Source organism: Aureobasidium namibiae (genome assembly GCF_000721765.1).
Source record: "Aureobasidium namibiae CBS 147.97 unplaced genomic scaffold scaffold_17, whole genome shotgun sequence".
NCBI classification, from domain to species: Eukaryota; Fungi; Ascomycota; class Dothideomycetes; order Dothideales; family Saccotheciaceae; genus Aureobasidium; species Aureobasidium namibiae.
In genome coordinates, this window is record NW_013581192.1 from 321,517 (window position 1) to 346,125 (window position 24,609).

General features: G+C 52.1%; 11 protein-coding genes across 11 annotated transcripts; 4 read left to right on the forward strand and 7 right to left on the reverse strand.

The window, feature by feature from the left end:
• Nucleotides 1–213: 213 nt before the first annotated feature.
• On the reverse strand, nt 214–1,832 carry M436DRAFT_66595 (uncharacterized protein; the record flags this gene model as incomplete). Its single annotated transcript, XM_013568927.1, has 5 exons — nt 214–399; nt 453–638; nt 693–906; nt 956–1,455; nt 1,509–1,832. 5 exons carry the CDS (start codon nt 1,830–1,832, stop codon nt 214–216), a joined length of 1,410 nt encoding a protein of 469 aa, XP_013424381.1.
• Nucleotides 1,833–2,227: 395 nt separating this feature from the next.
• M436DRAFT_54472 (uncharacterized protein) lies at nt 2,228–2,755 on the forward strand (the record flags this gene model as incomplete). The annotated part of the gene is made up of 3 exons (XM_013568897.1): nt 2,228–2,296; nt 2,378–2,452; nt 2,570–2,755. 3 exons carry the CDS (start codon nt 2,228–2,230, stop codon nt 2,753–2,755), a joined length of 330 nt encoding a protein of 109 aa, XP_013424351.1.
• Nucleotides 2,756–3,333: 578 nt separating this feature from the next.
• M436DRAFT_75514 (uncharacterized protein) lies at nt 3,334–6,124 on the reverse strand (the record flags this gene model as incomplete). The annotated part of the gene is made up of 5 exons (XM_013568989.1): nt 3,334–3,693; nt 3,753–5,265; nt 5,319–5,665; nt 5,716–5,827; nt 5,883–6,124. The coding sequence occupies 5 exons, from the start codon at nt 6,122–6,124 to the stop codon at nt 3,334–3,336; spliced, it is 2,574 nt and encodes an 857-aa protein (XP_013424443.1).
• Nucleotides 6,125–6,469: 345 nt separating this feature from the next.
• On the forward strand, nt 6,470–7,045 carry M436DRAFT_66598 (uncharacterized protein; the record flags this gene model as incomplete). Its single annotated transcript, XM_013568928.1, has 2 exons — nt 6,470–6,812; nt 6,870–7,045. The coding sequence occupies 2 exons, from the start codon at nt 6,470–6,472 to the stop codon at nt 7,043–7,045; spliced, it is 519 nt and encodes a 172-aa protein (XP_013424382.1).
• Nucleotides 7,046–7,431: 386 nt separating this feature from the next.
• On the forward strand, nt 7,432–8,616 carry M436DRAFT_75515 (WD40 repeat-like protein; the record flags this gene model as incomplete). The annotated part of the gene is made up of 4 exons (XM_013568990.1): nt 7,432–7,434; nt 7,488–7,806; nt 7,876–8,356; nt 8,427–8,616. 4 exons carry the CDS (start codon nt 7,432–7,434, stop codon nt 8,614–8,616), a joined length of 993 nt encoding a protein of 330 aa, XP_013424444.1.
• A 279-nt stretch (nt 8,617–8,895) lies between these two features.
• Nucleotides 8,896–10,863, reverse strand: M436DRAFT_54153 (uncharacterized protein; the record flags this gene model as incomplete). The annotated part of the gene is made up of 1 exon (XM_013568847.1): nt 8,896–10,863. One exon carries the CDS (start codon nt 10,861–10,863, stop codon nt 8,896–8,898), a length of 1,968 nt encoding a protein of 655 aa, XP_013424301.1.
• A 1,230-nt stretch (nt 10,864–12,093) lies between these two features.
• On the reverse strand, nt 12,094–13,999 carry M436DRAFT_54242 (cytochrome P450; the record flags this gene model as incomplete). Its single annotated transcript, XM_013568864.1, has 4 exons — nt 12,094–12,257; nt 12,315–12,883; nt 12,935–13,473; nt 13,532–13,999. 4 exons carry the CDS (start codon nt 13,997–13,999, stop codon nt 12,094–12,096), a joined length of 1,740 nt encoding a protein of 579 aa, XP_013424318.1.
• Nucleotides 14,000–14,690: 691 nt separating this feature from the next.
• M436DRAFT_75518 (putative amino acid transporter) lies at nt 14,691–16,375 on the forward strand (the record flags this gene model as incomplete). Its single annotated transcript, XM_013568991.1, has 6 exons — nt 14,691–14,893; nt 14,949–15,164; nt 15,218–15,404; nt 15,455–15,614; nt 15,731–15,935; nt 15,991–16,375. 6 exons carry the CDS (start codon nt 14,691–14,693, stop codon nt 16,373–16,375), a joined length of 1,356 nt encoding a protein of 451 aa, XP_013424445.1.
• Nucleotides 16,376–16,663: 288 nt separating this feature from the next.
• M436DRAFT_54422 (Rtt106-domain-containing protein) lies at nt 16,664–17,506 on the reverse strand (the record flags this gene model as incomplete). The annotated part of the gene is made up of 2 exons (XM_013568893.1): nt 16,664–17,214; nt 17,263–17,506. Coding segments are annotated over 2 exons (795 nt in total), but the record flags the coding sequence as incomplete, so codon positions are not given.
• A 1,267-nt stretch (nt 17,507–18,773) lies between these two features.
• On the reverse strand, nt 18,774–20,032 carry M436DRAFT_75520 (uncharacterized protein; the record flags this gene model as incomplete). The annotated part of the gene is made up of 2 exons (XM_013568992.1): nt 18,774–19,966; nt 20,017–20,032. 2 exons carry the CDS (start codon nt 20,030–20,032, stop codon nt 18,774–18,776), a joined length of 1,209 nt encoding a protein of 402 aa, XP_013424446.1.
• Nucleotides 20,033–21,527: 1,495 nt separating this feature from the next.
• Nucleotides 21,528–21,851, reverse strand: M436DRAFT_24561 (plant expansin; the record flags this gene model as incomplete). The annotated part of the gene is made up of 1 exon (XM_013568802.2): nt 21,528–21,851. A coding segment is annotated over one exon (324 nt), but the record flags the coding sequence as incomplete, so codon positions are not given.
• Nucleotides 21,852–24,609: the final 2,758 nt, after the last annotated feature.

Sequence of the window (24,609 nt, forward strand, 5' to 3'; positions counted from 1 at the left end):
GCAGGTATGCCTCTCTTCCTTCCTATTCCACCTGTTCCGTCCTACAAGAAGTTGTGAATCCCTCAAATAAAATGGCAAAGACCTAGACTCCCAAGCCCCTGACGCCTTGCAGATAAACAAAAGCACAAGAGGACATAGCTCTCTGATAATTTCCGCTCCTAATATCGAAGTTGTGTATGAGAGAGACGATTTGTGACTGTCGCCAAAAGTGTTTTACTCCTTGGATTCGTCACCGTCGGCCAGCTCGGCAGCTTCTTGACGCTCTTCGGCCTCGTTTCTGAGGTCGTAGGCGATGTCGAAACACTCGGCTAGCAGTGATGTGACACTACCTTGACCTTCAGGGATGTCGTTACCAACCATGAATTTGCCGTCCTTCTTCATGTTATCGATTGAGTTGAGCTAGATCAAAGTCAATGTGGAGTTGTAACAGGAATAGGATAGTAAAGACAAACCTTCATGCTGTATGGGTACAACTCGCGAGGAGAATCGACACCGCCAGAACGCTTGACCTCGAGCAGACAACGTTTGAGAGTGAGCAGTTGGTTGTAGATAGGTAGCAGAGCTTCCGAGACAGGCTCTGATGAGACGATGTAGTGATAGATGTATGAGTAGCTCTTGCGGAGAAGGTAGAGCAGAGTCTGTGAGAACAAGGGTCAGCAGGGTATGAAAGAGAAGGCACGAGATGTGATTACCCTTTGGGAATGTAGATCGGCAGGCTTGCCTTCAGCGTCGAGGAAGTTACCATCGACGCGGGATTCGTCAATGCGATCGAGCTGTCGTTGATAGCTGTATAAGTCTGTCTCGCGCAGGGACCAAGCTTGAGTAAGGTTCATGTTGTCGAGCGTGTTGCGCAACTTGACGAGCTTATCGTATGTGTCGCGGAAACGGTCGTCTATCTTGCCTTGCCTGTGGTGCTGTTAGTCAAAGGTCTAAGAGACAGGTTGGTGTAGCCTACTTGTTCTGGACAATCTCGAGCCAGAGCAAACAGCGGCCTAACAGGAAGGAGACAACTTTGCTACCCTCCTCGATGTGGTTCTCATCAATGTGTACTTGCTGCAGTTGTTCGGCATATGCTTCTTCGGCCGTCCTGCCCTCGTGTGATACTCCAGCATCTTTCAGCTCTGCCTGGATTTGCTTGAGCTGTGCTCCCAACTCTTCAACCTCCTTGACCGGGAATTTTGATCGAGTGTTGCAGGCCGAGAGTGAGCGCAGAATTGAGACGAGCTTTTCGTAGTAGCCCATGAGTTCGGGATCGAGTTGTGACAAAGAAGCCTGGAGCTCTTTGAGGGTTTGGTAGCAGACGTCGATGCGGGCTTCGAGCAATGTCATCAAGGAGTCGCTGTGTACATCTCTGCCGCGCTCAACAGATGAGCGCCATTTCCGGAGGTTGTGTTCGATAGATTCGAGGTCCTGGAGCAAGTAGAAGCCAGCTTCCTTGAGATGATCCAGGAGACGCTACAAGCACGATGAGAACAAGAAGAAGCTTAACAAGGCACGGAATAGCCCACCTTTACAGTAGATACAGCAGAGTAGACAGCGGGAGCTTCTTGATTGCGGCCGATGGTAAGGAAGAAAAGGGAAACAAGCTGGAAGCAGTCGTCCAGCACTGTGTCGACCCTGTTTTGTTCGCTGCGCTTGTCGGTACGCAGACCATTGAGCTTCTCGACCTCTCCGATCAACTTTGTGTACAGGTCCAGGACATCCTGAGTGCGGATGTATGATGAGCGATCGCTCTTGAGGACCGAGAGCTGGTCGCGCAGGCCGAGCAGGCGGTCGAGGATGGGTTGTTCCTTGGGATCGAGCGGGAAGCGCACGAATGGCGAGTCGGTCATACTGGGGTATGAGTGAGGGTTTGGCGGTGTCTTTGGGGAAGATACGGCGTGGATTGGTGGTATGCGGGCGAGTGGATTTGGTAGCTGCTGCCCGTATCGGATGTGAGGCGGACTGGACTGACTTGACGATGACGTTTTCTGCACATCTTGCACATGTTTCGCGCAAGTTTTTGTCCGGCTTTGTGCATCCATCGTGGAGCCGCATAAGTCACATGACAGAGTACGACCTATGCACTGCCAAGAATACATGTGGCCTGTGCACCACACTCGCCAAATTCTCTGAAATGGTTGTTCATCCAGGTCTCTCTGAACCGTCGTCCGTCAACTAAATCTTGAGAAGAAGTCCGTCTGGTAAATCTCTAAATCAGAAAGGCATCTCTTTACCTTACAACAAAATGTCCACCGCCGAGCTCGCTTCCTCCTACGCTGCTCTCATCCTGGCCGATGAGGGTATTGAGATCACCGTATGCGACCATCCACCGCCTTGCGAAACTTCACCTTTCGCGACCTTTCCATACCACCATCGCTGACACAACCACACACAGGCCGACAAGCTTAACACCCTCATCTCTGCCGCCAAGCTCGAGGTTGAGCCCATCTGGACTCAGCTCTTCGCCAAGGTACGATCACACTGCTCGCGATCTCCTCGTTCAAGGAAGCCCAATATGCGCCTCCCAATGGAGCAAGAATCGCAAACATACAACAAGGAAATATTCTGACTCGTCGCGTGTCTACAGGCTCTTGAGGGCAAGGATGTCAAGGAGCTTCTCCTGAACGTCGGCTCCGGCTCTGGTGCCGCTGCCGCCCCCGCCGCCGGTGGTGCTGCCGCTGGTGGTGCCGCTGCCGAGGACGCTCCCGCTGAGGAGAAGGCCGAGGAGAAGGAGGAGTCTGACGACGACATGGGCTTCGGTCTCTTCGACTAAGCGTCTCGTCCCCTACTTTCATCTACTCAAAAAAGCAACCTCCTCCGTGTATCTTGAAGGCGTGGTGGAATCGCTCAGTGTCTATTGGGAACAGTTTACGGCTCCGGAGGATTATGCACTTTTCTGTTGCTACTTCTCGTCGGTTCGCCCGCGCGGCTTTTTTCTGCTCGCCTTTTCTATAGTCCGAACGTTTCGCTATTCAAAAATGGACCGGCTCAAGCAAAAAAACAAAACATCTCCGAACTCACTGGTGCTCTTGGTCGCGCAATTTATATGTGCTGTGAACTGAAGTCATGTGTGTATGTTCGTCTCTTCTTCGTGCTCTACTTGACTGGGTGCAAAGAGCTATCCTTTGTATATGCATGTCTTGAGGCCCCACTCTCCATATTCCCTTAATCTCAACCATGCCATGCTATGCCTGCTGGTATCTTGCAGAACGAAAACCATGTATGCCCGTTTTTCGCCATATTCGCCTTGAAATGCTCCTCTATTCCGTCCTTCCCATGGTATCATTCGCTCAATTGCTCATTTCCCTCTTCATTTCCACCTCAGATACTTTTTCCTGACCATGGACTTGTCTACACTCCTCTTCCTCGAGGGTAGCTGCGTAGGCTAGGAGCATCTGACTGTCTCTCAGCCGCACTCTGCAGGCCCGAAGCGATGTACTCGGATGGCATCACCGTTGAACTTGGGGTCAAAGGAACCGTGGCAAGTGCTGCTGGTCCAAGTGCTGCACTCAAAGGAGTTGCTGGAACCGGTGTCACGTATCCGGACACCGAGTTTGACCGAAGTGCTGCCTGGTACAGCTGAGATCCATTGACAGCGATACTGACCTCCTTGACAGCCTTTTGGACTGGTCGCATGACCACCTTGACAGAATCCGTGTCGTAGCCTTGATTTCCAATGTTTCTGATCTCGAGAGCGAGATCCAGCCATGTCTGTCCCTTTCGTTAGCTTCTCGGTACACCAGATGGCATGACTGGATGTCAAAACTTACCCGCACGAATCTATCGCACAACAGCCAGAACTCTCGCTGAGTAGGCAGGTTAGGATCCTTGAGTTTGACCTTTGACAGGCGGTTTCTCATTGACTCCAGAGCATTGATTGCGATATCGCACTTTTGGAGAGCCATGGCCCACTGACGTGATACTGTTGCTTGCATCGATCTTGCTGATGATTCCTTGCGGCTGTAGAAGTCAACCCTGCAACCCGGAAGAGCTTGTGCAGCAAGTTCGCATGCATATTGAAGCTTCAGGAAGATGGACTCAAACTGGCGTTGCTCTTCAGTCTCCTCGGCTGGAGGCTGCAACGCGCCAGATCGTGGTATACCCGAGGCCGACGAGAACGACTCGCCTGAACGTGGTGTCACGGCACTCATGCTTGTCATAGTGTTGCTTCGGCTTGTGCTGAGAGGAACCGGCGGAGGAGCAGTGCCGGGCGTCGTTAGTCGCGAAGGCTGAAGTATAGTCGCGCCTCGTAGTCTCTTCTTCGGCGCCGTCGGCTTTGGTTGAGTGGGTGTGCTGGCCCGGCTGATGGTTGCCACAGAGCCACGAGCACTTCTAGTCGGTGCCTTGACTTCTGTAGCCTGGAAAGTAAGCGTGTTGCGAATCTCGATCAAAGTGCCGTAGATGTGAAGCATGAGACTTCTAATGTACATGCCTTCACCACGCAGCGCAATCTTACGAGCATGGAGGCGGAGCTCAGCAGCAAGCAAAGCGTAACATTGGAGAACATGAGCACACTTTCTTCGGATTGCATGGATCCAGGGGTCGTTCTCTGATGCTCTGCTCTCGCCGGTACCAGTGGTAACTTGACCCAATCGTCTGTCGAGCTCTTCAAGGCTCGCACTTGCTTCGAAGAAAACCCTCTCCATTGTCGTTTTTCTGGGCGTTCCATTCTTAATAGTTCGTACCGCATCGCCAATGGGACCGTTGAGCTGGAACAGAGCAAAGACAATCCTTGTTGCGAGTTTGACAGTCATGCTAGTTGGTCTTGATACTCGGCGGTCTTCTGGCAAACTGGACAGACGACGGCGAGCCACAGGCATACGATTGGAAGGTTCCATGGGGCTGACAGCTCCAGAGGAGGATTCGTTGCCACTGTAAGCAGCAAGACTCAAGCTCGAGGCTCCTCTGTAATGATGTGCTTTCAGCGTACCGGTCTCGGTCATTGTCGTATGCGAACTTCCAGAGATTTTGCGAGGAACATAGCCAAGTCGTTTGGATCTCGCACCAGTAGAAGTAACAGTCTCACTACGACTCCTACCATTTTCACCTTCAGCAGTAAGTGGTCCGATACCTGGACGTTCAAACCGGCGACCTGATGGAGGGTTTACAATAGAGTCCCGAGCACGAGACCTCTGCGGAATTGGTGGTGGTGGTGGCTTAAGACCGAGTCCGTCTCCAGATCTGAGGGTGTCGAGTCCGTCGATGCCACTCATGCTTGGCCTGACCGGGAATCTGCCAGATACCGATCTCTTGAGAGGACGTGGGGTCTCCAGACTGGTCTCGCTACACCAAATGTCAGTCCAATGACCTACTCTGTGATACTAAAAGCCCATTACCTAAGATCCGGAGTCTCTCTACCCAACATCTCGCGTTGTCTGTACTCGCGAAGAAACAGTTTGACCTGCGAGCAAACTTGACGTGCCTCTTCCACTGGAGGACCACCTGGAGATGCGCCGAGAGGATTGGGAACAAAGACTTCGGGTGGCGGAAACTCCATCGACTTGGATCCGACCTTTAGCTTCTGCAAGCGCGACATCTCGCCCATGCAAAGTGGCAATCGTTTGATCTTGTTCGACTCAATGGCCAAGAACATGAGTGAGTACATGAGACCGACATCATCTGGGACCGAAGTGATGTTGTTGTGACTGAGATCCAGGATCTGAAGTTTTCTGAGATGAAAGACCTTGGCATTGTTAGACTGATGGAACTCCAGGACTGCAAGCTTCATCGTACCGGTTCTGGGAAGGCGTTGAGTTTGTTGTGACGAAGGTTTAGATACAGCAGATTTGAACAAAAGATCAGATCGGCAGGTATCTCACTAAGTCGATTGTGTCCGAGCGAGAGTCTTTGATAATGTCAGTAAAGTGTTCGCCGTTGAACAAAAGGGGATCCAATTGTACCTTTCGACACGATCTCTGATAAGATTGATCAGCTCGGTTGGCAAGACACGGACACCTTTGTCGCTCAAGTCGAGAGTGTCGCCGGGCTGGGTGCCATAGCCAAAAGGCAGTTGAGCAACACCGTCCAGAGCGGCGAGTTGCTTCTCCTCGGTCTCGGCAAGCGCTAATCTGGCAAGTTCCATCAGGTCTTCAGTATTTGCCGCCTGCTTCATGGACGAAGCCTCGGCGTGGTTAGAGGCCATTCTGAGTATCCGATCGTGTGCCTAGTCTCATGCTGGTCTGATTAAGTGGACGATAAAGTGCACTCAGGGTGTTAAAGCTCGGAGCGTTGGTGTATGCAGGAACGCGGCTGTCGCGCACTGTCGCGCCGCCGAGCGCTCATAGGGCTGCGCATTGACGGCGATATCCGAGAGTCAGGGTTGCTGCTTGGCCTTGGCCGTCAGGGCTGTGACTTTCGACGGCGTAGTCCTGAGACTTGGCAGTGGTTCAACTCAGCACGTGTCGCGTTACATGGACGAATTCTGAGAAGTTGAAGTTGTTGGTTGTGGCACGCCTTGAGCAGAGAGTAACAGTCCATACCAACCACAATGTCGCTCCGCGCCGCGCCCTCGACGGGCTTTCTACAGTCTTTCCTCGCCGTCGCTTCCGCCTCTCTTCGTCCTGCAGGTCCCTCAAGGAGCTTCATCCCCCTCGGCGCTCGATCATGGCCCGCCCCTCTACTGCCCTCGATTGTCGTTCCCATCCCCAGCCTGGTCTCGGACATCTGGGAGTCAATTCTCAAGGCTGTACCGAAAAAGAAGACATCACACATGAAGAAGCGTCACCGACAGATGGCTGGCAAGGGTCTTAAGGATGTCACATCGCTCAACAAGTGCTCTGGCTGCGGAAGAGTCAAGCGCGCACATTACCTGTGCCCCCACTGTGTCATGAGTACGTCAATACTTTTCGGATACCGAGCAGAGAGGGCGCATTTCTGACCGTCTACAGGCATTAAAAAGTGGTTCAGCAACGACTTCAGCCCCAAGAGAGAAAAATCCGAGTTGACTGAGTGGGAGAAGAAGGACCGCCAGATGAAGTTGGCCCGTAGAGGCTACACAGTTGACGAGGCCAAGACCGAAGAGCCCAAGACCGAGTTCACGGACGACGTTGTCGACAGAAAGTGAAGAACGAGGCAGCTTGGAGAGAGGGGGGGGGGGGGGGGGGGGGGGGGGGGGGGGGGGGGGGGGGGGGGGGGGGGGGGGGGGGGGGGGGGGGGGGAGACAGAGAGGAGTGTATACCTGTATAGTTGCGGACAAGGCGTTGTAAAACGGATATGGGCATTTGCTGGTGTTTTATACTTGGGAACGGGAAGAAGACGAGACCACGGCAAGAGTATCGCGCGTGACACGAATTGACTGCATTACTACTATTCTTCTAAGATGTGAATTCGAGCTTTGATTTGGTCGAGCGAAGCCCCAAGACCAAATAAATCGCAACGTCATCGTCGCATGGCAGCTCTAAACATTTCTCGCCGACCTGACAACCAAGACTGCAAAACATCTCCGACACCATGGCAAGTCACTTGAGACAGCTTGTTGTATAGCCACAACTAACACACGCATCCAGTCGAAACAATACCTCCAAACGCATAGCATCCCAGACGCCTCCCCCGCCGACATCTACAGCGTCGCTGCCACTCCCACTCATCTAATCACTGCATCTGGCTCTTCCTCGCTACACGTCTACTCGACTGCCCCCACCAACGACGAGAATGACCCATACCCGCTTGTCCAGACTCTGAAAGATGCCCACAAACTCGGTGCCCACCACATTGCTGTCAGCGCAAACGGCAAGACCGCTGCCTCAGCTGGCTTCGGCGGCGAGCTGAAGGTCTGGTCCATTGACGACGAGTCCTCTCGATGGGCACTCAAAGGCTCAATAGTAGGTGCGACTATTCTTCTACCTTTCACCCCGACCACAACACTCTGAACCACATCACTAACCTCCCAAACAGACGACTCAAAATCAGCACAAGCAAAAACCGCTGGCGAGATCTGGGCCATCGCCCTGAGCGAAGACGGCCAATTCCTCGCCGCCACAACCTTCGACGGCCGCATCAACGTCTGGGACCTCAGCACCCTCTCTCCATCCAACCCACCTGCGAAACTCCGCGAGTACGAGACAAAAGGCAGTTTCGGCATGAGCGTTGCCCTGTCCTCTGACGGCGAATTCACCGCTTCTGGACATGCAAACGGCGCTGTATATCTCTTCAACAACACCACTGGACGATTGGCCCACTCGCTGCAAGGACTGGTCAAGCCAGTGAGGACGGTGGCTTTCTCGCCGGCGAGCAAGTTTTTGGCCGCGGGTGGTGATGCAAAGATCATTGCTCTGTACGATGTCAAGAACGGCGAGCAAGTGGCAAACCTTACCGGCTCGCAGAGTTGGGTCATGAGTCTGGATTGGAGCACTTCGGGTGAAAACCTCCTGAGCGGGTATGTGTTTGATCCCTTCCTCGCTGGATCACCAGCATTCAGGGACTTGATGCTGACTTCTTTCTTACAGTGCTTATGATGGCAAGGCAAAGGTTTGGAGTGTCGAGCGTCGCGAGTGCGTCGCTACCCAGACCGAGTCGGACAAGACTCTCTGGGCCGTGAAGTGGCTCCCCAAGACTCCCATGACGAGAAACGAGACCTTTGTCACAGTCGGCGCAAACAGGAGTATCAGCTTCTACCGCGAAGCCAGTGGAGGTTGATCATGCGAGAGGTAGTTGACCACATGTCTCAATAGCCGAACATCATGCTCCTCCCACTTTTGCTTAACCATAATGTAGAACAACGCACAAGAGAGAAGAGGAAATGCTCAAAATATGATAATAAAAGCTTTTTGTCCAATTTCATGTCTGATAAGAACACTCTAACAGAAACGAAAAGTCTTCTCATCCTCATCAATAAAAGTACAGTAATAAAGTTTGCGACCACCTGGTCTCGTAGCCATCCGAAAATACAACGCTTTCCCTCGTCCTTGCTCATAACTACTTGGCCCTGCTGGGGCTACCGCTCGAACGCATCTGCAGACCCAGGCTTCGAGGTCGGATCAGCACACTGTGTCCATTGGCCTCATCCTCAACATCGACTTCAAGATCCACATCAATCTCATCTCCACACGTTCGATCCCTGATAGCACCAAGCCTGCTCACTGCGTCAGGGGAGTCGTGGCGCTCTGAACGCACATCGTCCAGGTCCGAGGGCGCATCGTCGTCTTCATGATCAGATACTAGTCCCGGGTTGCTGTCCACCGCGTGGGGCGACAGAGTAGGTGGTGAGTCCATCATGTCTGCGGAAACGTGACGGGCCACGATCGGCGTAGGGCGGGGACGTGAGATAGGTGCATACCAGCCCTTGTGACCCTGCGAGCCTTGGTGTGCCGGCCTACACATAGATCTGTCCATGGTGGTTGTTGATATGCCATTCGTCTTGGGCTTCTCGCTGCTTGTCGATACTGTTTGCTCGTCTTCAGCGAGGTCTGGACCAAGATCAACTTTTTCACGAGCTTGAGTAGTGGCCTGTTGCAGGTCTCCACCAAGGCCACACTTCGCAAACCGAGCAGAGAGATATGGCGCAAACGACGATCCTACCAAGGGGGTGGCGTGGAAAGAAGCTGCAGCAGGGGTAGCACTGGGTTTGCTTGCAACTGCGCGACGACGGTGTGGTTGGGCAACCGATGCTCTTGCTTCGTCCGCTTGTCTTTTCCACGTAAAGCGCGGCAGGACTTGCACATTCAGAGGATGAACGAAGCCAGCGGGTGGAGGGGGCATAGCTTGCGATATAGCGGGTTTAGGAGCCTGCTGCGGTTTTGGTGCACCGGATGTTGCTGTGGGAGCTCCATGAGGAATCAGATGGGTCTCGTCCTCCTCCAGTGGCTTTCCGCAATCCAAAGCCGCAGCTTCGTGGCTCTTGTAATCGACCTTGTGCGCTATACGGCAGTGGTTCAAGAATCCTTGGACACTAGAGAAATCGCATCGCTGACAGTTGTTGCAGACCAACTTGACGAATAGGTTGTCGGCTAGTCTTCTTATGACCAAGGGACCCTGCTTACCACGGGACTGAGCGGGGTAGTTGGGCAATGCCGAGTTGAGATTACCGAACGAATCGCGTGTAGAGCGTGATCTGCCAGTCTTGCCAATACCTGCGCCACTGTTACGAGTAGAGCGGCCCTCAGGCTGTATTGCGTAGTTGTCCATTGCCGGCACGACATGACTGAACGGCAACGAGTCGAAGGTCGGGTCGTTGAGAAGCCATTTCGCATAGTGTCTAGTGTACGGGCCGTCAGTGACACCCCACGGAGCTGGTGCTTGTGGTTGGGTAAATCCAGATTGAGCCCTCAAAGCAGGTCCAGTGCCAGAAGAAAGAGACTCAGAGAGACCAGAAGCTCCAGGGTACGGGATGACCTCACATCTCCGTAATTGCTCGAGTGCTGTCTGGCATTTGGCAAGCTCTTGCTCGATGAGTCGAAGTTCGCGATGTTTGAGTAAGATTTCGAGATTGAACTGATGTTCGAGAACGTCTTGCAACTGTGATTCGTTCGTACCCTCGACAATTTCAGGCTTGTCGTCAGTCTCCGAAAGCTGTTCTGGCTTGGCAGCAGACGCAACTGTGACGAATGACACATCCGGAGTAAGCAGTGGAACATTTGACATCGAACGTTGAGGACCGTGGTTAGCAGATTCGTGTGACTTGGGCTCTGGAATCTTCATGTTGACCTGAGTATCGATCTGTCGTCTTCCGGGCAGAGGGAGCTCAGTGTCAGCGTCAGTGAACTTGATGCGTTTCGAGTGATCAAAGGTAGGCAGAGGTTCGAAAGTCGGGCTATCAGCTCGCTTGCGCTTGAGTTTGCTGAGCAGGGACATGTCGACCACAGGTGGTTGGCGCATTTTGGGAAACATGGCCTTATCGTCGCCTGAAGGATCCGTACACCATGGCAGACGAAAAATGCTTTGCATGACCTCAAGAAATGTTCAGGAGAGTAGTTCCTAGTGGCTCATTCGCAGAAGGCGAACGTCGCGATTAGGAATCAGTTTGCGCCGAAGGAGGTACGGAGTACGGGTTCGCGCGACAGTAAAGTGCGAAAACGACCGTCGCAAACTATCCCAACAACTTTGCGCAAGACTTGCGACGACAGAAAAGTTGGTATACAAAGAGAATGACAAGAAAGAAGTTTGAGGAAGTGGAAGTGACGAAGGTAAGTAAAGAGGGAAGGCGTGATGTTGCGCAAGCCAGTGCTAGGCTGCCAGGGCCAAGAGTGGTTACAAATCTGGGGAAGTTGCGACTGCCCGAATCGATGGAAGGTTTCGGAAAGTGCTGGTCGTTTTATGCTCCAGTTGTCCTTTGAAGAAAGAACGGAGGGTGTCACTCGAGGGAAAAGATATGAACGGCAAATTCGTAAGGGAGATTGCAAAGAAAGGAGAAGCTGCAACGTGGACGACTGACAACAAGACAAGATGCGACGGGTCCAAGCCTTCCGATACAACCTGCAACTCCTTGCTTTCTTTTTCATTGGGCGAGTTTAAAGCATCGATCTACCTCCGTCCTCCCGAAACATGGTCACCAATCAGCAACTCCTCGAGGCTCTTTGAATCCGCTATCTAGCTGTTTTTGAGCAAAAGCCATGTCTCTGTCTTCTATCCACAGAGCAGCATGTCGCAAGGACCCCTGATGTTCATATATGCGATATTAGGAGCATGCCAAACAGCGCTAGCGTTCCTCGATGCTGGGGAGATCTGATACGTCGAGACGGCGTCATGCAGGATCGCCCACGGCCTCCGGCAACCGCGTTTGGCACTAATGTCTTCGTGACGAGCGCCGCAGAGTCGTGCGCTACTTGTTGGGTCTTGCGAGCCACCATGTCAGTGGGCAGAGTGTTTGCTGCGCGGTATTGGACCTGCGTGATGAGCTGGAAGCAATAATATCCACACGGAGATAAGATCGCTTCTCCGAATCACTAGCGCATCACTCTTTTGGTAAATGGTTTGATCCCGTCGTCGGGGGCTTCCTCCACCGGCTTGGTTTAACGTGCTTGTACGGGTGAAGTCTCCATCACGCTTTCGGATGCAGGGGAATCAGGTCGATGTCGGCTATCAGTCTCTTCACATGAGATGTGGCTTATCAGTGCATGTTACAAAACTATATATCTACTTCAAGAAAGGAGTGCTGAGGTTTCCTTGAGTGTCGGTCTACCAATCTGCTTTCTTCAGGCGGAGATAACACTTCTGAGGCTGATGAGTAACCTTATCGATTGCAAGGTAGGAGCTAAGCTCTTCAGGGGCTGGCAGAAGCTCGAAGTTCCAAATGATGAAGACCACGAGCATACGCAGCTCAATATATGCTAGTTTGCGTCCTGTGGATGGTTAGAGATTTTGGTTCGTTCATCGGGGAAGGAAGCAACGTAACATACCAAAGCAGCCACGGATTCCAGCGCCGAATGGTAGAGTCGGCCCAGCATTCTTCGAGAATGCGGACTCACCCTCCTTGCCGATTGACTTCAACCAGCGCTCTGGCTTGAAGGCACTTATGTCAGGCACTTCCCAGACACCAGTCTTATCCTTCGATGCTTGACTGCTAGGGCTGCGCTTGTGCTCCTCTACAACACCCACTGGTGGTGCTATAAAGCCAGCGTACGACAAGAAGTTCACGTCAGTTCCTTTGGGAATGCGGATGCCTAGCACTTCCGTATCGACCATCGCCAGTCGACTGGTGATGGCTGCCGTAGTACTGCAACGTAAGATCTCCTCTAGCATGGCATCAATGTAAGGATGATGTAGAGTTGCTAGCTCCTTCGAGGTAGGCTGTCTCTTCTCGGCAGCGGCACCGACGTAAGTTGAGCGCAACACTTCGCGTAGCTTAGTTTGTGCTTGCTGATTGTCGCTCAAGAGCTTCACTCCCCAAGCAATTGTTGTAGAAGTGGTCTCGTGGCCAGCGACGAGGAAGCCGAAGACTTCATCTTTTGCAGCAAGTGTGTCGTATCTCAAGGTTGTGTCAGTCTTCTGGTCAACGGAGTGGATGAAAAGGGCTTACTGGGGTCTTCTGCCTTCCTTTCGAGATGCCAGGAGTTCGCGTCTGATCATATGATCTATAGCTGATCGGTCTTTACCCTGCTTCTCCAAAGCATCGATATGGTCCTCGGAAAACTTTTCGACCGAAGCCTTGATCATGGTTTCTATCTCCAGGTCTTTGTACTTCATGGCTTCCTTGTACGATTTGAATTGTCGCAAGAACCAGTGGTGAAGTTTAGGATACGGCGAAGCTATCAATGGAGTCATTGACTCGGTAATTGTCAAAACAGCGTCGAATGCCGGCGGATGAGGAGCCTTTGGGAAATGCACTGGCACGTCGTTGCCATCGGGAAGTTTGATGCTCGGTACAGACTCTAGCATATTTGCTTGATTCCCAATCGTGTTGGCCGATGAGCCGAGCGTGACGACCCAGATAGCGTCGAGTGTGGCATGTGCAATATCTTCGTGGGCTTCGAAAGGGCGACCTTGCGCGAGATCTGTTTTAAGATTCCACAGGCGTACGAGATCCATCATAGCCTCGTGCATACTAGGAGCTGCGACCTTTGGAGTATGTGGTTAACATATCGAACCATAAGATATCGGACTCCAGGATACGCACCTCGTTCAAGAAGGATGGCATCATGGTGTCGGCCAACAAGCGTTTCTGAGCCTTGACTTTATCACTTGTCTTTTGTCCAATATGATGGTAGGGAAGAATGCTGCCAAAAATCTCTTCGAAGATGGTGCTGCGGTCAAACTCCTTGTATCTGCGAAGAAGGACGTCCTGGGCCTCACGAAAGTCGGCCACAATGACCACGGGTCGACTGAAAGGCTTCAAGAACAGCTGAAAGATGGGTGAATCATGCTTTTCGAGTTGCAAATTCCACCATTGCAGAGCTTGGCCATTGTTGTCTTTGACGTATCTCAGGAACTCGGGCACGTCGCCCAAGATAGAATTGGCGGCGGCTTTGTTGTAAGGTATACCCGGGATGGGGTGGGGCAGTGCGGCGCGATATACAAAATAGAGAATAGTCAAAGAGAAGGCGCTGAGCGCTAATACGGTAGGAGAGGACAGAAGGTGCGACATGGTTGCTATACAGAAGGTAGAGTAGGAGATAAGAGACGGTTGCAAGCAAGTTTAAGAAGGATTTCGGCGGCCATGGTCAAAAAGCTTCCTCCTGAATATGGACAAAGTCTTACGTGAGATGATGGCCGTTGGGGATGTTGTCAATCTACAGGAACCGGTCAACAGAGACGAAACAGGTGGTAGGAAGGACAAAGGAAGGGAGGAGATATGCATGGGTAATATGTACTGAAGCTTGGCTCGTGACTGAGGTGAGGGCTGGGTGACGCTCGGTTGGGGTCGTTTCCGATTGCGGATAAAGGAGTGGGAGCTTGCGACAACAAAACGTACGCATCAAGTCTGGACAAGATTATTGGAAGAGAGGATGGATTGAAGCAATGTCATGGCTAGCGAGCAGGCGCGAAACCCAACAGGCCTCGGCCACGTCGACCAGAACGACGAAGACGACGAGCACCAAGAGCTGCTCTCCTACAACGAGTCCCCGCGCGGCGCCTCTCCCGACAGCGATATCATAGTCGCTCCTGCCACAAAATCGCGATCACCACGCCCGCCCGCCTTCCCGCCCAGGAGGCAGTCTTCGTTTGCCCAACCACGCCCACTCGGCACTCCACGAACTACCAACCGTGTCCACTTCGATATCGAGGACTCGATCCGTGGAAGCCTGGACAATGCCCACCAAACCGACCAAGACCTGATGGAAGAGGAGGATTACTTGACAGCCGACAACTGGAGCGAAAGGAGACACAATGCCGGCCAACGCGCTCCCCTGCTGACAGGCATCGAGGCTCCTGCAGTCACCCTCGCAGAGTCCGACTTTAACCCCCATGACCTGCTGGAGAGTGCTCGTCCCAAGAGTTCCATGTCCAGCGCTTTCATGAACATGGCAAACAGTATCATGTGAGCCGCAATCTCCATTTAGCCTCTTTGGCCCTCATCTGACATGCTTCTGCAGCGGTGCCGGAATCATCGGTCAACCCTACGCTCTCCGTCAAGCCGGTCTGCTCACAGGTGTCATCCTTCTCATCCTCTTGACAATAACCGTTGATTGGACCATTCGCTTGATCGTCACAAACTCGAAGCTCAGCGGTACTAATTCCTTCCAAGCAACAGTCGAGCATTGCTACGGAAAGTCCGGCCTTGTTGCCATCTCCATTGCTCAGTGGGCTTTGTAATTCACCCCTTTGATCTCACATGCCGTGCCAAGATTGCTAATCCTCGCAGTGCTTTTGGTGGTATGATCGCCTTTTGTATCATTGTAGGAGATACGATTCCTCATGTCATGTCGGCCCTGTTTCCCTCGTTAGAAGACAGTCATTTCCTATGGCTTCTCACAGACAGGAAATTCGTCATAGTCGTTTTCATCATGGGCATTTCGTATCCCTTCTCTCTGTATAGAGATATCTCAAAGGTTGGTCGTACTTGCTCTTGGCGCCTCTGTCCTTTCTAATAGACATCCAGCTTGCAAAAGCCAGTTCGCTCGCTCTTTTCAGCATGCTCATCATCGTCGTCACTGTCATCACACAAGGCCCAAGAGTTCCTGCCGAGATGAAAGGCCCCATCAGGGGCTCCCTGATCATCAATAATGGTGTGTTTCAGGCCATTGGCGTTATATCTTTCGGTGAGTATTCCTTGAGTATCGCGTAATGATCATCCGTCTAACTTGTGATAGCGTTTGTCTGCCGTATGTTCGCAATTTGCCTGGAGGCTTCCTACACTACTGACACGAGCTACCAGACCACAACAGTCTACTCATCTACGGATCGCTACAGAAGCCGACCATGGACCGCTTTGCAAAAGTTACTCACTACTCGACCAGCATTTCGATGCTTGCCTGTCTCGCTATGGCCCTCTCCGGCTACCTAAACTTTGGCAGCTTGACTCAAGGCAACGTTCTTAACAATTTTCCCACAGACAACATTCTTGTCAACATCGCCAGACTGTACGTATTCAGGTGCGTTCCCAAGGAAGCCGTATAATTGACTTGCTGCGCCTAGATGTTTCGGCCTAAACATGCTCACAACACTACCTCTTGAAGCCTTCGTCTGTCGAGAAGTCATGAACCTCTACTACTTCTCCCACGAGCCCTTTGATCCCAATCGCCATCTCATCCTCACAACCGCCTTGGTCATCTCTGCCATGGGACTCAGTCTCTTGACCTGCGACCTCGGCATCGTGTTTGAATTGGTCGGTGCCACCAGTGCTTGTGCTCTTGCATACATCTTACCGCCATTGTGTTATGTCAAGCTCACCCAACGGAGGACATGGGAGACGTATGCTGCGTACGTGTGCATAACCTTCGGTTGCATTGTCATGGGAATCAGCGTCTTACTTGCTAGTGCTAAGATGGTCAGAGGCGAGGGGGGTACACAGAGTTGCTAGCAGTATAACGAGACGCTCTGCATTAATGCTCCCTGGGGGCAAATATGATGCGTGGTATCTAGAACCGAACGCTACAGCTGGTCTTCTATTCTCTTTCTTGTACACTGTATTGAACAGACCACCTTTTCTCATTCCAGCGTTCATGTCGAGCATGGTCAATCTCTTTGTTGATACCATCAGCAAGCTTCACGAACTCGCCCTTGGTGTAAGCTCCCTGTGAGTGCTGATCACAAAAATTCGCGATTGCCCTTCGCTTCTACGGTTGCCAACCCAGTATGAATCCGAGTTCTACTCGTCTTCATCCTCGAGAAATTCCTCTTCCTCTTCTTCCTCGTCCTCAGCACCACCTTCACCGCCACCTTCTCCGTCTTCAGAGTCGGAACCGGAACCCTCGCTCTCACCGTCAGAGCCAGGATCATAGTCCTCTTCTTCCTCGTCCTCTTGGTCTTGCAATTCCTGCTCGGCCTTCTGGAGCTCGGTCATCTCGTCATCCTCGTCTGCACCCGACGCGCCTGCGTTCTCTGTATCCGTAGCTTCCGTCTTCGGCTTGGGGTTGATGTTGAGTTTCTTCGCACGACGATCGGCTGCCATTGATGCATCGTTGAGATCATGGCGCTTGACGTATTCGTCAATGCCAGCAAAATCTGCTTGGTCTAGCATGGAGAACTCGATATCTTGCTTCTCACCAGTTGCGGGGTCTGGCATTGTGGTGATGACGATGTTAAAAGTGCGTTGCAAGACAGATGTGTATGAAATTGACTCGATGTTCTCAAATGTGAAGAGTGCCAGGGGCTTCTTGAAGGCCCAGACGATGCCGACAGAGAGGAAGAACAGGTAACCTGGAACACTTTAGTAAAGACATGGCGACTTGTTCAGAATCATCTTACCATCCTTGCTTCCCTTGTGAGCTTTGACGTGGTACGCAGCCTCACCCTTTCTATGGCTCTGAGGTATGGCGCTTGCAAACTCTTGATCGGTAGGGATGATGACGTTCTTGCCGTGACCTTTCATGCAGACGTTCAACGATCTCATAGCACTGGTCACATATGTGTCAACGTCTAGCGGTGCGAAGCCTTCGACAGCCTTGACGTTGGTGGGGGCTGTCTCCGACATGGTCCACACAATTTGTTCGGCCTCGGTGACTCTAGCGCCTGTCTTGAGATCGATGGTCTGGTTGGCAAAGACGACAAAGTTCCACTGTCGTGTCGCTTTCTCGGGCAAAGGTAGACAGAAGACTTGCTCTATCGTGCTTGTCAGCTCTGATTCCTCAATTTGTCCAAGGGTCTTGAGTATCCCCTACCAATTTTGCTAAATGGCACGGCCAGATTGACACCTGAAGCCTCGTGCACGACTTTGATGGCACCTTCTTCAAGTCTCTGCGGGTCTGCCGCCAGTTGTACTGTCATCTTCTTTCTGTGTGGTACTGCGAAGCTCGTATCCGGGGCCGAGTATAGTATATTGACAAGATCTTTCTGATTGAAGGTGACAGTCGAGTTAAGAGCTGCTTGCGGTAGTGCGGTATTGGTCTGCATCTTTCTCTTCTTTGCGTCGGAAGCCTGATTGGCATCGTCTTCGAAGGCTCTTTTCCCTGACATGTGCTGCGACATGTATTTGGCGATGTCGACGAATAGTTGCATCTGATCGCGGTTCTCCTCTGTGGACGGATCAGCCACTGTGGTCTGCAAACGGGGCTGCCCATCTCATGAACCCAAGGTGGCAGTACGAAGGTTGGACAAGATTGTAGGAGAAACTCACTTGCGGCAGCGAGAATGCGATCGCACAATGCCGTGTCGTGGCCAAAAGCCGTCTGAATAGCTTCCATGTTGTACAAGTTTGTATGGACAGCAAAATGCTCAGAAGGACAAACGGTGGAAGTAAAAGATGTTTCTCCTGTTACGGGCGACGCGAATCCATCCAGAAGTCGCGTATCGACGTCACGCATCTGCACCCGCCTGCTTAGCGGACACGCACAAGATCACTCTTGAGACAAGCACATGTTTCTTCGAGACTAATTAGAGAACAATAAAAGCGGAATCAGATATAGTCAAGATATGTAAAACCTGGTCTTTCTCCATCCTCGTCCATCGCCTCTACCTCCATCACATCCTCCCTAGCATCTCTCACAGTTTGGAGCCAAGTACCATTATGAAAGTGACTGCCATCCCGTGAACGGGATGGCAACAGGCAATGAGATAGATAATATGAGACAATTTGTATGAACATCCGACCTGCGCTGTACCCAAGAAATCAAACAAGATCAACTGACAAAGAGGAAGGAATAGAGGGAAGGCCGAGGCCATGGCATCCCGTGTGAAGTAATGTTCAAAAGGCGCTGGCTGACAGAAAAAATGACAAGGAAATTCGTAAAGAAGCAAAGGACAGAGTGTCGGATCAGAGCTCAGAAGTTCTGTGCGATACCGCTGTTCCCTGACTGATAGTTGCCTCCAGCCTCGATACGTGTGTTCCTTCTAGCGCTCACATCACGGACAATTGGCATACCACTGTCGCCGCCGCCGTATGAGCCGTCTCCGTATGGACCGTGTTGCCCAAAGCCACCGTAGCTACCCCCGTACATCTCTGTAGGAGAATACGCTTGGTTCGACTGGCCAACCCCGGCCGAGACATCGGAGCGTTCACTGTGGTTTCCAGCTGAATAAGAGGACGAAGCATTGGAAGGTCCGCGACGGATGTCATTGTTGTTGCGGTGAGCACCAGCTATGGGAGCTGCACCGAGCGCACCAAGGTCATCACTGCTGAAAGTCTCGCGCTGGTTCATAAGAGTGTCGCCACTGTGTCCGTCCGAGAAGTTGTTGCCGGTCGGGCTGCCAGGTACGTAGCCTCCAGGTTGGCTTCCAGTGTCACTCAGCTGGCCAGCAGTATGCCCGCCAGACAGAGTAGTTGAAGCCTTGCGGTTTGACATGGAGGTGTTGCCCCAGCCACGGTAGCCACCGTTGGAGTCTTCGGCCATTTCAGATCCATCGGCGGCGACAACGGGTAGAGTGGGATCGTTGTTGGGGTTGTAGCCGTACTCTTCGACTTCTTTTCGGCGCTCCTCCTTGGCGATCTTTCCTTGCTTACGCTTCCTCCAAAAGAACAGACCGGCGAGGACCAGAAGCGCGACGACGACAACAGGAACGACGACGGCAATGGCGGTCTTTCCACCAGTGCTGAGGCCACTTGAGTTGTTTGAGCCTTTGTTCGAAGTGCCGTTGGGCAGGCTTCCAGCTGCTGAAGACGAAGAGCTGGCTGCTGAAGAAGCTGATGATCCTCGGGCGGCAGTAGTGGTAGAAGGAGTGAAGACAGAGGTGACGACGACTGTGACGGGCGCGTTGGAAGAGCCTCCGTTTGAGGCGCTTTCGGTGACGACCGAAGTGATGAGTTGGGTGGAAGCAGGTCGTGAAGAGGCCGACACGATCGAGGTGACGACGTCTGTTGAGGATGGCTCGACGGTCACAGTGCTAGCCATTTGAGTTGCTGACGAGAAGACCTCGGATGACACGGAAGATGCGACGACGGACGAGAAGGACGACTGGGCGGCATCTTGGGTGGTGCTTGAAAGAAATGTCGACGAGGCCGGCGTGGTGATGACAGCTATTCCATTGTCAGTCGCGGACAAAGAAGAGGGTGCACGGCCGCTTTACCTGTAGAGTTGGACATGACTGCGGTCGAACAAAGCCAGGTGCAAGTCGATGGTTATCCAGCCGAGGAGAGACGTATCATGCAAGAGCAGAGTGATACGAGCGATATGGATGAATGGCTTAGTCGGCGACGAAGGCCCGGTCGATACAGAGCTGGGTCGCGAAATATGTTGAGGATGCGAAGGGCAAATGCAGGTCGAAAGTGTATGCGTGTTGGAGACGTTCGGTCCTCAGCGCAGCAGAGTCTTGTCTTTGAGATCAGCGACGAGGCCAAGGGTTGTCCCTGTCCGTCCGTTCGTGCTGTGCCGCCTATTTTTCGACTCCCGCAAGCTCGTCCCCCGATCGTTGATACGTGTGCGTGCAGCGATGATCCGTCTTATGCTTGTCAAGACTTCGCTCTGTCTGTCTGCCTTTGCTATTGACCACTCGATGCTGCTCTGAAAGACGTCGATCGAGACAACAAAGTCACTGTTTGGCAACCCAGGACGGCACAGTCTCTCGCATTTGAGGTTTCATCTTGACCCTGGGGCCTCGTCTGCCTCCTCTTTTTCACCCTTGGCCAATCATTAAAGTTGAAGCCGCAACCATGCCTGTTTCAGAACAAAACCCTGCCTCGATCCAGCGTCTGCTGCCGACCAAACGTCACGGCAATCTGCTGCTCATACCCATGGCAACCTGCTGCTCTGTCTGCTCGTCCTGACCGCCGTCATCTCTACCAACTGTTGCACCGATTCCACCAAGCCAGGACAAACATCTCATTTCGACGCACGACTCGACCGCGGCCGCTTCTTTATTAAGCTGCAAGGTTTAGCCAAGCCTGACCTGAGCCGGATTATGCGAGCACCTGATCAAAGTCCATCGCTCCTTCCCGAGTCGGACCAGCCTTTTTTCTGTTTGACTGCTGCTTGAGCCTCGAGCACCACACACACACTTTTGAGTGACAGAAACAAGCCCGCAACTTTCTTCCCGACATCTCGTAATTGCTGCGCAAAACAGCACAACAGCATCTCGCCATGTCGTTTCTTTCTGACGTTGCGCCGGCCTTATTGCGCTCCTAAAATAGATGGTCAATGCCCTTGGCAGAGGACGATCCGCTTTCCAATGCAACGTTCTGAGGAATCCGATGATGCCACTGCACATGCGAGAGTAAAGAGAACGGTACACAGTATACGATGAAGTTTCGTGAAGCGACGACGCTTACGTGTTTCAATTTGATGAACTCGACAGCCAAAATCTCCAAACCACCGCTTTAAAAAACATAGCGACAAGAAGAGAAGAAAAGCTATCAACAGATAGAAAAGAATTGAAGTACATGCCACCATTTGGTTCCTGTAACGGTCAGGCACTGCCTGTCACATTTTCCTTTTTCCCAATTCGTTTAAAGAAATCATGCAAAGCACCGAGCTTGCGGCGCTAGCGAACGTGAAGTACGAAATGAGCGAGTGATGGCCAGTCTACTTGACTTCGCGGAAGTGGCTGAGTAGACTCTCATCGGTATTGCAACAGAGGTTGGCTTAGTTCCAGGTCCAGGACATGCCAGAGACACGGCCGTCACCATTGTTGGTAACTGTGTTGAAGAAGTCCTGGCTGAGGTCAAGGTCAGATTCGGCACAGCCAACGCAGCGGTCGACAACCTTGGCCTGGTAGGATTGACCGTTTTTGCCCTTGATGGTAACGGACTTGCCGCAGAGAGGGTTCAAGTTGGGGTTGGCGGTAGCGTAATCGGGGCTATCGAAGATCTTTTGGGAGATGGCGACGATAGCCTCATCAGAAGTGCTGGTCAAGCCACAAGCACCAAGACCGACATCGTACCAGGTCAGATCTCCAGAGTACTCGGTACCAGATGCGGCCAGACCGCTGCTGGCGCCGGAAGAGGCACTGGTGGTTGCTGCAGGAGCGCTGCTGGTAGTGCTGGTGGTAGGAGCGACGTAGACTGAAGTGCTCTCAATGGTGGGAGCAACGTAAGTGGAAGTAGTCTCAGGTGCGACATAAACAGAGGAAGTGGTGGGAGCAACATAAACTTCAGTGTTGCTAGTAGTAGGAGCAACATAAACCTCAGAGCTGCTGGTGGTGGTGGGGGCAACGTATATGGATGTGGTCGAAGGGGTGGGAGCAACGTAGACGGAAGTGGTCGAAGGAGTAGGTGCGACGTAAACCGAGGTGCTGGATGTGGTAGGAGCAACAAAAACGGAAGTGGATGTGGTCGAAGCCTTGGGTGCCTTGGAGTGGAAGAATTGGTGTCCATGTCTGCTCTGAGTGGTTGTGGTTGAAGCAGTGGTGGTCTCATCAGCGCCAGCCCAGACGGTCATAGTAACGGGAACAGTGACAATGTCAGTCTCGATCTCAGTGACCCAGACGACATCGCGCTTGTTGAGAGGAGCAGCATTGGCAATGGCTCCGAAGAGTGCAGAAGCAGCGATAATTCCGAAGGACTTCATTTTGATGGTAATGTTAAGAAAGGCTTGAAAGAGTGAAGCTGGTTGTTTCTGGATTGATGGAAAGACTGAACGAATTGACTAGCAACTCTGGTTTGGTTGAGACCGTATAGGTGTGTGTAAGTAAGGATTGAAAGAGTGTACAGGAATACGTGATTCCTAGAACGAGGAAGGAGTGAATGGGGGAGAAATGAGAGTGAAAGTGACAACCGTAAGACTTCAAGCCTGTGAATAACAAAGGAGAGCGTGACGGTGGATGAGCGTTCCCTTCTTGTAGTCTTTGGCGGCACAGTGCCAGAGCACAGCCGTGGAGTTCAATGGGATCCTCAATGCAAGGCCGCTAGACGGTCCTCCCCTCCCGAGCTCAACCGGTACCTGTCTAGCGCACCTTTCCCCTGGAGGCTTTTTTGAACGGATCCAATAACATGCGCCACATGCCACTCTAGGCCGGGTTGCGGGGTGCTTAGATTCTTCTCTTGCAGCTCAGCAAAAGAAGACGGCCCATCTGCATCAGTCATGTTCTCCACTGTCGCATACTAGTGTCTTCGCACAAAGGAAAAACTCTGCAAACTTGGCCGATGCAAAGACAAGACTAGAAGTGACGGGGTACTGTACTCAATTGCGGTGCAACAAGTCGATTCAATTCGCCAGATAGCCATACATCCGCAGGTGTGGATTCTTTTTTTCGTGCCTGAAGCCACACCACTTTAGGTCTAGAGCCCGAGGTCCTTGGAAAGCCACATGCTTGTAATGTGCGTGGAGTAAACGATCATTGGCCGGGCGACTCGGTAAAAGGTGATTAGCGTCAGGGGTGTGGATCTGACAACGAGGGCAAAAACGTGTTCATCGTGTTCGCGCGGCCTCGGCGCAGTCAACTTTCTTGTTTATCGATTGTCCCAGAAAGTCGTTGTCGTTGTTGCTGTTAAGGCGCTCGCGCAAACTATTATGCTGATTTGAGATAAAAGGTGATACAGATGGAAACTGGTCCCGAACCTCCATTGGTGAACGACTTGGATGTGGCTTCAGACAAGATCGAATCATATTCCTGAGCACGAGGGTTGTTTCGCGCATGGAACCGCCCGTCAGTCCTCTGCGTGAAATCCCTCTTTGGCTGGCCAGTCGCGATTCAACACCGTGGAGTCAACGCGAAACCTGCATGTCACGACCGCAGGACTGAGCAGCGATGCACTGCATCGACCTTTCATGTTAGCCGCCTTGCGTACTTGGTGTGGTCATCGAAGCAGCCTGATCTCTGTCTGCAGCCTGCAGGTGGGAACGCGGAACAAGTGGTGAGCCGAACCCAAGAACTCCACCATTGGTGAGGGGTCGATGGACTTGTACAACAGTACAAAAAACCGGTCCTCTGTGTCCGGGAAGCGAATCGCCATCGAACCAAGATCTCCTTGCAAAAGCATGTCCTTTTGTTGAGCCTGGAGGTGTTCCAGACGTGATTCTCTTTTGAGTTTGGAAAGCCGAGAGTCTCCCGACAAAGTTGTGGTTTGCACAGCATAACTATGCACAACATGAGCGAGACCTGTTGACAAAGCAAGGGCAACGCGGTGCAAGCTGAGAACATGGCACCGCTTCTGTAAGGTCAAATCGTCCATGGTGAAGGAGGTACGACCCTGTTGTATCACTGCGACTTCTTGCACGTCGATTGGCGGAAGAGCAGCTTTATGATACAGAACCAATGCGGCACGTATGAAGCGCCTGGCGCCTAAGTCTCTGTGATCAACAGCAGCCAGCTATGTGATTGGACATTGCACGCTATCCAATTGCCGAAGGATACATTCAAACATTGAATGTGAAACGACATGATGAACTTGACCGACAATATCAAAATCGTAGGAAGCTCTATGCACCAACCAAATCGCACGGCGGTGGCATCGCCTTGTTCAAAAGACCTTCACACTCTCAACACAGAAACAATTCTGGAACCCATCTGCTATCCTTTGCATCTTCCCAAATGACGGATATTGCTCAATCGACTCTCTTGGGTACCTCAAGTCGAATATGGTCTTTAAGCTAGGCAGTTCGTGCTTAATACAACATGGTCAATGATACTATATGGCCCATGTATAGGACGATCAGAGTATCTGTCAACGGTCTTGCCGAATTGTTTACAAGACGATTATCGCTCTTCGCCACCTTTAAAAAGGCG